Source organism: Lampetra fluviatilis, chromosome 30 (genome assembly GCF_964198595.1).
Source record: "Lampetra fluviatilis chromosome 30, kcLamFluv1.1, whole genome shotgun sequence".
NCBI lineage: Eukaryota > Metazoa > Chordata > Hyperoartia > Petromyzontiformes > Petromyzontidae > Lampetra > Lampetra fluviatilis.
In genome coordinates this window covers 6,201,062-6,213,429 of record NC_136304.1, presented here as the reverse complement: position 1 = coordinate 6,213,429, position 12,368 = coordinate 6,201,062, and the positions used below count along the sequence as shown (strand labels likewise).

General features: G+C 49.5%; 1 protein-coding gene across 2 annotated transcripts; it reads right to left on the bottom strand.

The window, feature by feature from the left end:
- Window positions 1–361: 361 nt before the first annotated feature.
- LOC144943311 (G-protein coupled receptor 4-like) lies at window positions 362–11,910 on the bottom strand. Of its 2 annotated transcripts, none has more exons than XM_078870684.1 (2): window positions 11,503–11,910; window positions 362–3,596 (listed from the first exon to the last, which is right to left on the bottom strand). In XM_078870684.1, exon 2 carries the CDS (start codon window positions 3,573–3,575, stop codon window positions 2,505–2,507), a length of 1,071 nt encoding a protein of 356 aa, XP_078726810.1. In that variant the 5' UTR covers window positions 3,576–3,596; window positions 11,503–11,910; the 3' UTR covers window positions 362–2,504. The 2 variants fall into 2 exon arrangements, with proteins under 2 accessions (XP_078726810.1, XP_078726811.1); XM_078870685.1 differs by lacking the exon at window positions 11,503–11,910 and adding an exon at window positions 4,040–4,062.
- Window positions 11,911–12,368: the final 458 nt, after the last annotated feature.

Sequence of the window (12,368 nt, the reverse complement as noted above, 5' to 3'; positions counted from 1 at the left end):
CAACATTCATTTCTACAATTGTCTTTGGTTTTTGTTTGAAATCTTACAATTTATTTTATGAACAAGATGTATAAACGTTGAACACGCCGGAGATAAAATTGCAATGTTTGCAGCTCAATTCACGTAACTAATTAAACATCGATTTGAAGCTTTCGTGACTGCAGGAATCCATACTCTTTGGTTCTTTCGGTAAAGTCACGAAGGTAGAAAATAAAATAAATCACGACGTTTCGGGCGCAACACAAGCGTCCGTCATCAGGTGGGAAAGCGCGGTCTGCTTTCGGTAAAGTCACCGACGTGACTTCACCGAAAGAACCAAAGAGTATAACTCAAACATCATACAAACCTAAAGCTTCCGAGGTTGTCTGACCAGCGTGGAAGAAGAGTAGGCCAAAAACACCCTCTTGGGAGAATCTCTCTTGGCAAGGGTGCACAGCAGCCCTGCAATCGCCTTTCTCGCGGCACTGTCGGCAGAAGAGGCCCTCACTCGAGAGAGGGAGGAAGGGAGGGAGGGAGGCGGGGGTCCTCCTGCCGACGGTGGCGCGAACAGAGGGATTCGTACGCAAGTCACGTGCCGACGGACCAGGAACAACCTTCGTCTTCCCCAGCGGGCGACAATGACGCACCCGCACCATGGCGCTCACTCGAGGCTGAGTCGACCTAGGCGGGAGAGGCGCAGCGCCGGTTCAGATGAATCGCCAGCGGTGTTGGCCGTGAGCTGGAATCGAACTCGCTGCACTAGACCCGGAGCTGATTTTTCACTTGGCAGGCGAAGCAGCCGACGTATATCACAATCATGGCATCTCCTTTGCCAGTACCAACATATGATAATAGGTTTGTCTCCTTGTTTCTGGCAACAAAACAGCTGTGTTGAGATGTTAAAACACCAAACTGAAACCTTTAACAAGGGGCCACAATGCTTGTGGTCAGAATGCAAACCCAAAAAAATACTCTATGTGCAAGGACAATGCTTATATTATCAGAGTATTTTTGTTTTTTTTGGTTTGCATTCTGACCACAAGCATTGTGGTTAATGCAGACATGATTCCTCGTAAAAGGTTTCAGTTTGGTGTTTTAACAACTTAACACAGCTGTTTTGTTGCCAAAAAAGGGTAAAACCCATCATCATATATCACAATGACATCGCTCCTTCCAATTTCCTTTCACGTGGGGACCAATACGCAGTGAAGTCCGTGGCAACCACTTGTAAAGGGCGTGGCTATCAAGTGATGCGCTCTTTCAATTACAAAAACATATCAACGGGTGCTTACGAACGGTGGATGAGCTACTTTCGATGGTGCCGATGCTTGCTCCGGCCCTTGATGGGCTAACTCTCAGTTTTGGTCAAGAACGTAGTAAAATTATTAGCTCAATCGACAAATTAAAGAATAAAAAAAAATATGTACAAAATACTGAACGCAGTAAGAACGCGAGCAAAGCGGTTCACATCGGCCCAAGATGATGAGAAATCTTTCTCGCAAACGTAAGATGGTGACACCTCTCCGTAAGCGGTGCATGGAGATAACATCATTTAAAAAGATTAATCTATCCACAAGTTCATCGCGATTACACTGGTCAACAAAAAAAAATTCTGGTCTGGACTTTTGCAGCTGTTTTAGACTAATTTAAGGGTGCTGATTCCAAATCTGATCTCAGATTTGCTCTATCACATCTCATTTTTATGCTATCGGCATACCCCATTTTCATTGATTTTACGCAAAATTAACTCTGTCACTTATGATTGCAAGTTGTTGCGAGTCAGTGACTGCTTTAGTGTTAAAATATGGTGCTGTATTTTTAGGATAGTGTATTTATAATATCATTTTATGTAGATATCCACATTTATTTAATATTTTTCTTCTGCAGTTTTTATTGAAAATGCAATATTTGATATCTCAAAAACCTGAAAACTGATGCCAGATTTGGAATCAGCACCCCAAAATTACCTTAAAACCGTTGGAATACCTTATGCCAGAAAAAGTGTGTTGACCAGTGTTATCGGCGTCACGCGGCGCGAGATCCGACGATTCGGAACGCTCGCAGAGGAGCAGCGGGGCAACCGCCTCGCGCGAGAGAGCGGTGCGCGAGGATGAATTCAAATTTATCGTGGTGTGTGGAGGGCGGGGGGGTTGGCACGCGTGAAGGAAAAATATCGAAGGGGGTGAGAAGGAGGACACGAGCACATGGCTTGTCACTCCCGGCCTCCTCCTCCCCCCACTCACCACTGCACAAAACAATTTGTGGGGGGGGGGGGGGTCATGTGGTCACGTGGTGTTCTCTCCTGCTTTGTAAAAAAAACCTAGTTTTATATTCCGTGTTGGCACCGATTAACTAGTCGACGTTGCGTGCCATATTGTTTGCGATCGGCTCGTGCGGCAGCCTGCCGATGGCATCCAGCACCGAGCCGCCGTGCGCTTGGAAGCGGCAACGACCGTGACGTTACACGTCGACGTTCGCGCAACCCGCCCGGCCGCTGCCACGACACCGCCGCTACGGCGCCGAGGCTACAGCACCGTCGTGGTGGCGGAGCCCTGGTTCAGGGACGTCTTGAACAGCGGAACCCTCGAGTTGCGCACGGTGCCGGTACCCGTGGTGGCCGACTGTCGCCGCAGGGGCTCCTGCGGCCACCTGCCGCAGGACGCGGCGCGCAGGCAGGCCCGAAGCGGCGCCACGGCCTTGCGCAGGTCCTCGCGGAAGTTCTCCGACACGAAGATGTTGAGGATGGGGTCGAGCGCGCTGTTGAGGCAGGTGAGCGCGAAGGCGACGCGGTACGCCTTGCGCACCTTGATCTCGAAGTCGCAGCTGCAGCCCTCCGTCACGTCGCTGGCGATGGCCCGTACCAGCAGCAGCACGTGGTACGGCAGGAAGGAGACGACGAAGATGGTGATGATGACGACCACGAGGCAGATGATCTTGCGCTTGCGCCGGCGCTCGACGGAGGCGCAGCGGTGCACCGTGCGGATGATGTAGCCGTAGCAGCCGACGGTGATGACGAAGGGCAGCAGGAAGGCGACGAACACACGGAAGTAGGAGAGCTGCGCTACCCAGCGCTCCATCGGGTAACGCTCGTAGCAGAGCGAGCGGCTGTGGCTGTCCTTGAAGAGCTGCGGGTGCAACAGCAGCGGCAAGTTGGTGATGAGCATGAGGAGCCAGACGGTGGCACAGACGCCCCACGCGGTGCGCATCCGCCGCAGCCCGAGCGAGTGCAGCGGGTAGACGACGGCGAGGAATCGGTCGAGGGCGATGCACGACAGGAAGATGATGGTGCTGTAGTTGTTGGTGTAGAAGAAGAACCCCACCGCCTTGCAGGCCCCCTCGCCGTACGTCCACGACTCCTCGTTGGAGGTGTACGCGATCCAAACGGGCAGCGTGGCGAGGTAGAGCACGTCGGAGATGCACAGGTTGAGGAGGTAGACGCCGAGCACGTTCTTCTGCTTGACGTAGAGGCGCACCAGGAAGGCGGCCACGACGTTGCCCATGATGCCGACGATGAAGACGATGGAGTAGATGACGGGGAACATCACCGTGCCGAAGTCGGGCGGGATGACGCAGCTCACCTCCTTGCAGGTGGCCATCGTGAAGGAAGCCGCAGCTGCCTGCGAAGGTGGGGGGGGGCGGTGGGTGGGTGGGAGCGGCGGGGTCAAAAGGTCAAAGCGATCTTCCGCCCCGATTGGACTTTCGAGGTCAGTGCTCGTCTCGTGTTTACGGCCGCCCGAGGCTTGTACACATCTTATCGATCACTGCCTCCCCCCCCGATGGAGCGATGATGGGCTGAGTCGACCCACAAGTTAGCCACTCGCTCTCCTGCCGTGAGCCGCCATGACCGGTTATGATCGGTCGCGTCGCGTACTCACGAGGATGATCTGTCGCGTACTCACGGAGATCGGTCGCGTACTCACGAGGATGATCTGTCGTGTACTCACGGAGATCGGTCGCGTACTCACGAGGATGATCTGTCGTGTACTCACGGAGATCGGTCGCGTACTCACGAGGATGATCTGTCGCGTACGCACGAGGATCGGTCGCGTCGTGTACTCACGGCGATCGGTGGCGTCGTATCGGAGCCGGGGACAGACGCTCCGCCGCTACCGCCACCACCACCAACAGCCACCATGGCAGCCTTCGGTGTGCTTCTTATAAAGTGAAGGGACTTATCGCGGCAATCTAGCATCGCTTGCCAACTCCGAATGGAAAGCACCCAAAAGCAATGGGGGGCCCTCATGGTGACGATCGTTGCTTAAATTCTCACCGAACATTCTGTTTCGCAGGTCGACCGGAGTAGGTGGCGTCTGGCTCGCAGCCACAGCCGTAGCAATTGCGGGTATAATAATAATAGGGGTTTTCCCCCTTTTTTCCGGCAACTAAACTGAAACCTTTTAACGAGGATTCATGTCTGCATTAACCACAATACTTGCAGTCAAAATGCAAACAACAAACACACCATGATAATATATGCATTGTTCTTGAAACTTATTAATTAAAGAAAGGCGTCCCTTGGTGTGGACCAATCAGTTTCAAGGACAATGCATATATTATCATAGTGCGTTTTTTGTTTTACATTTTGACTGCAAGTATTGTGGTTAATGCAGACATGAATCCTTGTTAAAAGTTTTCAGTTTTTTTTCGATTTAAAGCTTTTGTGACTGCAGGGATTCATCTTCTTGGTTCTTTCGGTAAAGTCACGTAGAAGGGAAATAATAAAATAATAAAATAAAACATCATAAAATACAATTCTCACGACGTTTCCGACAGACCTGTTCTTCACCTGAGGACGGCTGCTTGCGTTGTGGCCGAAACGTCGTGAGAATTGTATTTTATTATGTTCTATTTTTATTATTTTATTATTTCCCTTCTACGTGACTTTACCGAAAGAACCAAGAAGAAGTTTTCAGTTTTGTTGCCAGAAAAAAGTGGAAAAACCCCTATTATTATATTTTGGTACTGGCAAAGGAGGTCTAATGATGTAATTGCGGGTATGTTGAATGTCGTGGTTTGTGCCAGGTCCCTGGCCTGTACAAACCCGGCTGAACCCTAGTTATGGGTGCAGTGGATCACGGGGGCCTGGGCGGCTAAGGTACGGTAGAAGTCGAAACGGCTCTTGGGTGAGATATTAATAATCCTCGTCAATCCGCCGCTGGATGAAGGCCCTCCTCCTGACCGCGGTCGGTCGTGGTGGATTGTTTGACCGGCACTACGCAGCGCTGCTCGCCACGTGGCGTACCGCGTGGCTTTGGAGCAGGCGGCTCGCACAATGCGGAGAACTGATGTGGCCAGAGAGTCGCGTTGGTAATCAAGGAATCGGAAACGATTTATTTAGACTGCGGGGAGGAATGCGATGAGCTAGGAAGCTATTTTATCGCAGATGATGTCCAGTCGGGGTGGGTCAGTGAGTAACAACGACAAACTATTGCCAAAAAAACGACAGGAGCGCGAAATAGAGAAAAGTTAAATAAGTGTCGATCATCTTCTTGGTTCTTTCGGTAAAGTCACGTAGAAGGGAAGTAATAAAATAATAAAAAATAAAATATAATAAAATTATTCTCACGACGTTTCGGCCACAACGCAAGCAGCCGTCCTCAGGTGAAGAATGAAACACCACTTCCCTTCTACGTGATGACTTTACCGAAAGAACCAAGAAGATGAATCCCTGCAGTCACGAAAGCTTTAAATCGAAATTTAAGTGTCGATCAACAAATGAATCTCAACAAAGTATATGCGGTTGATCATCGATTATCCGCCGTGCGATTATCCGGCTTCCAACATTATCCGGCGGTCCCGGGCCGATCCGGCGAAACCGCTCCTAAGGCTGTCTGTCACCAGTCCGGCAATCAGCACGCGCGTGTGACTAAAAAAAGAAGCTACGCTTGATTTGAGTGTCAAATATTATGTACGGTACGTGATACACTACACAAAACAACTTCAACAATGCAAATACTGCACTTAAATACATTTTTCATGACTAATAACTACCGGAATAAAACCAGAAAAAATGCAGTGCGATCCGGTAAAAAGTCCACGTGATTCGGCATCAGCCCGGTGATCGTGAAGCACGTGGTTCTGCTGAAACACACATCACCCCATGCAGAGTCTTCGAGGTTGGAGTGGTAAGTACGGTACAGTAAACACGTCAACTTTTTACAGTGGGATATTTTATTTCTTGGTTCTTTCGGTAAAGTCACGTAGAAGGGAAATAATAAAAAAATTAAAATTAAACATAACAAAATACAATTCTCACGACGTTTCGGCCACAACGCAAGCAGCCGTCCTCAGGTGAAGAACAGGGCTGTCGGAAATACGCGGCGTTGTGGCCTAAACGTCGTGAGAATTGTATGTTATGCCATTCGGACGCTGTCTTTCCGACAGCCCTGTTCTTCACCTGAGGACGGCTGCTTGCGTTGTGGCCGAAACGTCGTGAGAATTGTATTTTATTATGTTTTATTATTATTATTTTATTATTTCCCTTCTACGTGACTTTACCGAAAGAACCAAGAAGATGAATCCCTGCAGTCACGAAAGTTTTAAATAGAAAAGTAGGATATTTATTTGTGTCTATTTGTATGTCTATTCATGCCAATTTCACATTGTCAACGAATTTAAAACACTGAAAAAAATAACACCTAATGTGCTAGAATGTGCTAAAAATAAAAATGATGTGATTATCCGGCGTTGTTGAAAATCCGGCACCTCCTTCATCCCCAAAGCCGCAACATATATAATCGATGATCTACTGTAAAATTACGGCCTACTAGGCAACACCAAATGCAAGCTTGGGGCAATATGCGTTTTAGATTTGTCAGTTTATTTTGCTGCTATAAATGTTCCAGTGATACGCCCCTTTGTTGAGCTATCATTTGTGGCCAGCTCGCATTTGAAAAATAAGTTAATACCTCAGTGAGCTTTGTCTGGTTAGGATGGGGATGGCTTAGTTTTATTTGGATGTGTTTGGGCGATTTGTTAACCGTGCTTGTACTTTGCACTCCGATCGTGTTTTTGTACTGTTACCCCCACCCCCGACTGGACGTCTGTTAAAAAGAGCTTCATGGCTCATCGGATTCCTCCCAGTATAAATAAATATTTTGATTCTCTGTAGCCACGTAAACCAACAACCTTTGGGTGGTCGGGTGGCTCTCGAGGCCAAAGCGCCGAGCCGGGAACACCGAGCTCCTCGTGTTCGAATCCGCGTCGGTTTCGACGCGATGTCTGACGTTTCGCTCCACGGGCTGAGCAAGGCCGAATTAGTTGCTCGATCGAATCGAGCAGCCCCAATTCGCTTTCTCGAAGATGGCTCCCATCCGTTGGAAGCGGAACCACCGGACATCGTGTGCCAAGAACAGCGGCGTGACCCCCTGGTAGACCGCTGCGGCGTCGGAGGTCGGAGGTGCTCCCGGCTCCGAGAGAGCATTGGGGCGGCACGTAGCCACGACCGACAGTCCCCGACGGAGCCAGTCAGCCAGAGACGTTGGAACCGTGGAAGTAGAGTTCGACGATGCATTGAGCTGCACTGTCCTCTGCACGATAACGTCGTAGCAGCAGTGAAGCATCAGCAGCAGCAATGGCAGTTTCCGCCACAACACCCGTGTATTGATTTACCTATGCGTGGTGGTCACCCATCCAAGCACAAGAAAGGCTCAATCCTCGCCGAGTTTCCGAGATGTGATGAGATCGGGCGAGTTTCGGGTGTTGTGGTCAGTATCCCGGCAATGTCAGAGTCGTCGATTTCACAGCAAAATTATTTGGTGCTGCTGCTGCTGTGTTAGCGAGCCGTGTGTCCAAACGCAATCAACTAAGAAAACAGCTCTTACGCTTTCGGCAAATTGCATTAATTTAGGACACTAGCTTTAAAGGGAGCCACATTCTTGATCGTGTTTCTTTCTGGCCTCGAGGAGGAGGAGGAGGGGGGGACCACGCCTATTGTTGTCTCGGCGCACACTACCGCCGACGCAGCGCCGTCGAGACAAACACACTTGTGTGCAGTTGTCTGGACACACGCAGATAAACCTGCACGCAAGCGATAGGATAGAAAAGTGGCATTTCTTTGAAATGCGCACTCACGTTCCAAGGACAATTAACAGCCACGCCGCGCAGCGTTAGCTTAGTTAATGTTCGTAACGTTACATTTGAGTCATAGCCTTAGTCTAAGCCTGCAGAATACCACGACGACCGCCGCTGCCGCTGACAATATTCCCGTGGCAGATTCGATCATCGGGGGTCACTCCCCTTCGGGATGACTCAAGCCGCCAGTGTCCTCGGGCAGAGGCCGCTCCAGTCCGCTGCTTTTGACGCGTTCCGTGCCGGGTTTTTGTTGTTCCGCCCTTTCCCGGGCTCCTACAAATAACCTTGCCGAATGACATCGGCCTGCCCTCTTTAGTTTCAGACGCGTTACTCTCGCCCTTTTGGTTGGGTGTAGCCGTAGACATGCGCCACGTTTGGCGCTCGACATCCACCCGTGGTCACCGTGAAACTTGTGAATAATTAAAGGAAGAGAAAACAGCGCGCTTGACGAACGTTTTCGTGGCTAATTCAACGAACACGACCACCGATGATTCGCACGTTCAATTTGTGCACCCCGAACGCTGGTTTGATGTTCACGCAGGGTACGGTTTAAATCCATAATACAGGTTTTTTTTGGGGGGGTTAGATCGTGTGAATATAAATGTGTCGTTAAACCCGCCACCACCCGATACAGCCAATTAGTAAAGTTTGACACTTTAAAAAAGAGCCCGTTCCTTAAGAGTTCAGCTCACCGGTGTGCTGTAGAGTAAATCCACAATATTTACCATCGCTTTTACGGTTTTAAGGCTCGGCATTTGGCCCAGGTCAGGCGCTGGGCGAGCCAAGGCACGTGTTTTGTGTGCCGTGTTTTTTTTTTACTCCCATCGGATTCTTGCCATTCGCTGAATACCTTTTGCGCCAAGATCCCCCCGACAGATATCTTTCCAGAGGACGGACGACACCGCGTGCCAAAGTCAGAGGTGATTATGGCCATGTTTTCTTCCTCTTCGTACGAGAGAAACCTGGTTTCCTGGTAACCTGTCTATATACTGTACCAGATGGGAAGTTTTCTGGCGCACACTCGAGATCCGTTCCACTTGCTGGATCAGGGCCTTCAGAGTCACGCTTGCCTGTGCGGACCTTGAGCGAGATCTGACCATTCTTGACCAAGCTGGCCAGCGCGAGGTTCCAGCCAAGGTTTGCGTAGCGCAGAAGGACGGTGCACGAAATGGATGTCACCGCACTGCCCCTTTTGCTCCCCAGACACGCGAGCATAGGCCAGCGTGACACCTGCGTGGCAAGCTGTGCGTGGTGATCACCCTTCCAAAGGGCTATCCAGGCTCAGCGCCTGCTTAGCTTCGCACTTGTGACGAATTCTGGTGAACTGCGCGTGATTTGGAGATAGGCGTCTCGTATGTAAATGGACAGTGTGTGTGTGTGTGTACGTCTAGGAGAGCGTATTCAGCTACTGGATAAACAAGCACAGGGTTCATATTCTTAGGTTTTTTCGGTAAAGTCACGTAGGTAAGATTAAATAATCTAGCTGTGACGGTCCCACCTGATGACGGAGACTTGTGTTGCCTCCGAAACGTCGTGATTTATTATTTTATTTCTATTATTATTTCTATTATTTTTATTTTTATTATTTATTCTTACCTACGTGACTTTACCGAAAAAACCTAAGAATATGAATCCTTGTAGTCACGAAAGCTTCAAATCAAAAAGCACATGGGGTATCCCTGTTCAAAGCGCTGTGGGGGTGGGGCTCGCCGAGATTGGCAGGGATGAGACACTGGTGGTCATTCCAAATTCCCATGACGGAAACCTCCATCCCACCCGACTACCGTGCAGCCAATATGTGTGACCGAAACTTATACCCAATTTTTCGCGAGCTATCTGGAAGGGCCATTGGCCTGAAACGTCGCCCAGTGTATGCTCTAATTTTTAAGGCCACGGTGCTATTGACGAATGTGTCTAGTTGTGTTAAATTCTAACGCTATCATACTTTTAGTTTTTTCGGTAAAGTCACGTAGGTAAAAAATGAAATTAAAATGAATAAAAATAAAATAATAATGATTTTTTATTCTTATTATTTTATTATCATTTTATTTTTATAAATTTTTATTTCATTTTTTTACCTACATGGTGACTTTACCGAAAAAACTAAGAGTATGAATCCTTGCAGTCACGAAAGCTTCAAATCTAGGATCTAACGCTATTCTTGCGCGGGTGAAATAAAAGGTTGAAATCTATCACAGCCAACTAACTAGTCGAGTATGTACATGCTGACGTCGATAGGTGGGTGGAACATGATGAACCCGGGCGACCCGTGTTCGTCATATTTTGTTTGTTGCGGTTGCACGTGACTTAAGAGCCGCATGGCTCACAGGGCGATACCGAATAAATGAAAAACTTGAAAGAAAAAAAACTTGACTGCAGTGACTGCAGCCCCCACGGCGAACATCGGTGGCGTCCAGCGATAATCTGAACCGCTCCTGGAGGGGTCACCCCCCCCCCATTATTCACAAACCCGCACTGACCAGCGTGGTGAAGTATGGTCAAACGAGCCCCTTGGCCCGACATGGCGTGGGCGGATCGAGTCATTTATCCAGCAGTGGATTGGCAAAGGACTGCATATTTTACTATTATATATGCCCAAACGGTACTCGAACGCGCAAATATTATATATAAGATGTATACCCATAATGATTAAAATATATATATGTACCCCATATTTGTGCGGAAATGTGCCCGGTGCCAATAAAGTTTAACAAACCTGGCCACAAAAAAAGCGATAAGATCCCCTGTATCGCCTCGAACACGCCGTGTAGCGAGAGATAACCTATGAAGGCCGGCACGGCACATGAGGAAGTGGGTGGCCAGCACCACGCTCGGCCGCCTTTGTCTCCCCAGTGCTGATGTTTAATACTCATTTAAGGCTGAGTCGACCTCGGGGAGGGGCATAACAGGTTCAGATATTCGTCACCGATGTTGCCCGTGAGCGGGAATCGCACTCGGGTCACCGGGTTCATACCGCAGTGCGTTAACCACTGCACCAAAGCTATAGACAAAGATCCCCCGTATAGCCTGTAACAGACTGTTGGGGCAAGTACTGTTAGCGAGCACCTATGAAGGCTGGAACGGCACACGAGGGGGTGGGTGGCCAGCACCACGCCCGGCCGCTTTTGTCTCCCTAGTGCCGATGTTTACACACCGCTACACCAGGTACTCATTTGAGACTGAGTCGACCTAGGGGAGGCTCAGGCCTAGCTCAGATATTCGTCACTGCTGTTGGCTGTGACTCGAACTCGGGACGCCAGATTTGTAGCGCAGCGCGCTAACCACGACACAACCCACTGCAGCACCACCCCCCCCCCGACACACACATCCACACAAACCGATCCGATTACAAGCCACACTCGCAATGTTTCTGCTTGGATATTGTACGTGGAACAAACACACAAGGGCGTCTCATAATCCGACGTGTACCACACTCGTGCAATACGTTACCCAAAACGTGAGTTGCTGCAAGACGACAACTCTGGAGTTATCCTCGAAGCAGCGTCGCTCGCTCTCTACTAAGTCGTTTCGAGTCGCCGGATGAAGGAACGATCACCTCCCCCCCTCTCCGCACCCCAATCGCGTCCCTCTCCACACCGCGCACCGAGGAGGTCATCTCGCCCGTGTCTGAACTCAGCTTCTTCCAAAGAAAAATAGTTTGCGACTGAGCCAATCAACTACTGCTGCTGCTGCTGTTGCTGATTTCCGTCGAAGATGAATTCTCGTGCGAAGAGTTCCCCATTCAACGCTCTGTCCGCCACACGGCTCCCCGTCTCTCCCTGCCTCCTGCTGCTGCCTGCAGCGAGGGCGGACGCGAGCACGCGCGCTCTCCCAGTGTCCACGAGCTCAGGATCTCGTGCCGTGTGTGTGTGCGGGGTAAATAAAGTAACGTGTGGCGGCTGGGTTCTCTCTCTCTCTCACTCACTACCCACCCCCACACTCCTCTTACACTTTCTTGGCCAATCCTTTGGTGTGCCCCCACCCACCCACCATCTCTGTCTTTCACCGGCAGCCCTTTTTTTTATTACGACATTTTATTGACCTTGCCTTGTTGTCTGTGTACGTGCTTTCAAATCTTTGACGTTTAATATCTTCGGATCTACGAAGCCTAACGCGCTGACATTTTCTACACAGACTCGTCCCGCGTAACAATTCAAGATTTCATTTTAAAAAAATTAACCCGTAAAAACAAAGTTTTTCACTATAAATCCTTTATATGCGTGGCGGCTAGAGTCCTCTAGTCCTCTGGCTTGAGATGGCTACCACCTATGGGTCAGATGATTGCCTGCCACCATTCAGCAATTGGTAATGAAATA

Bases quoted from the DNA above. Each gene is read 5' to 3' on its own strand.
- LOC144943311 (XM_078870684.1), bottom strand. From the start codon at position 3,575: ATGGCCACCTGCAAGGAGGTGAGCTGCGTCATCCCGCCCGACTTCGGC.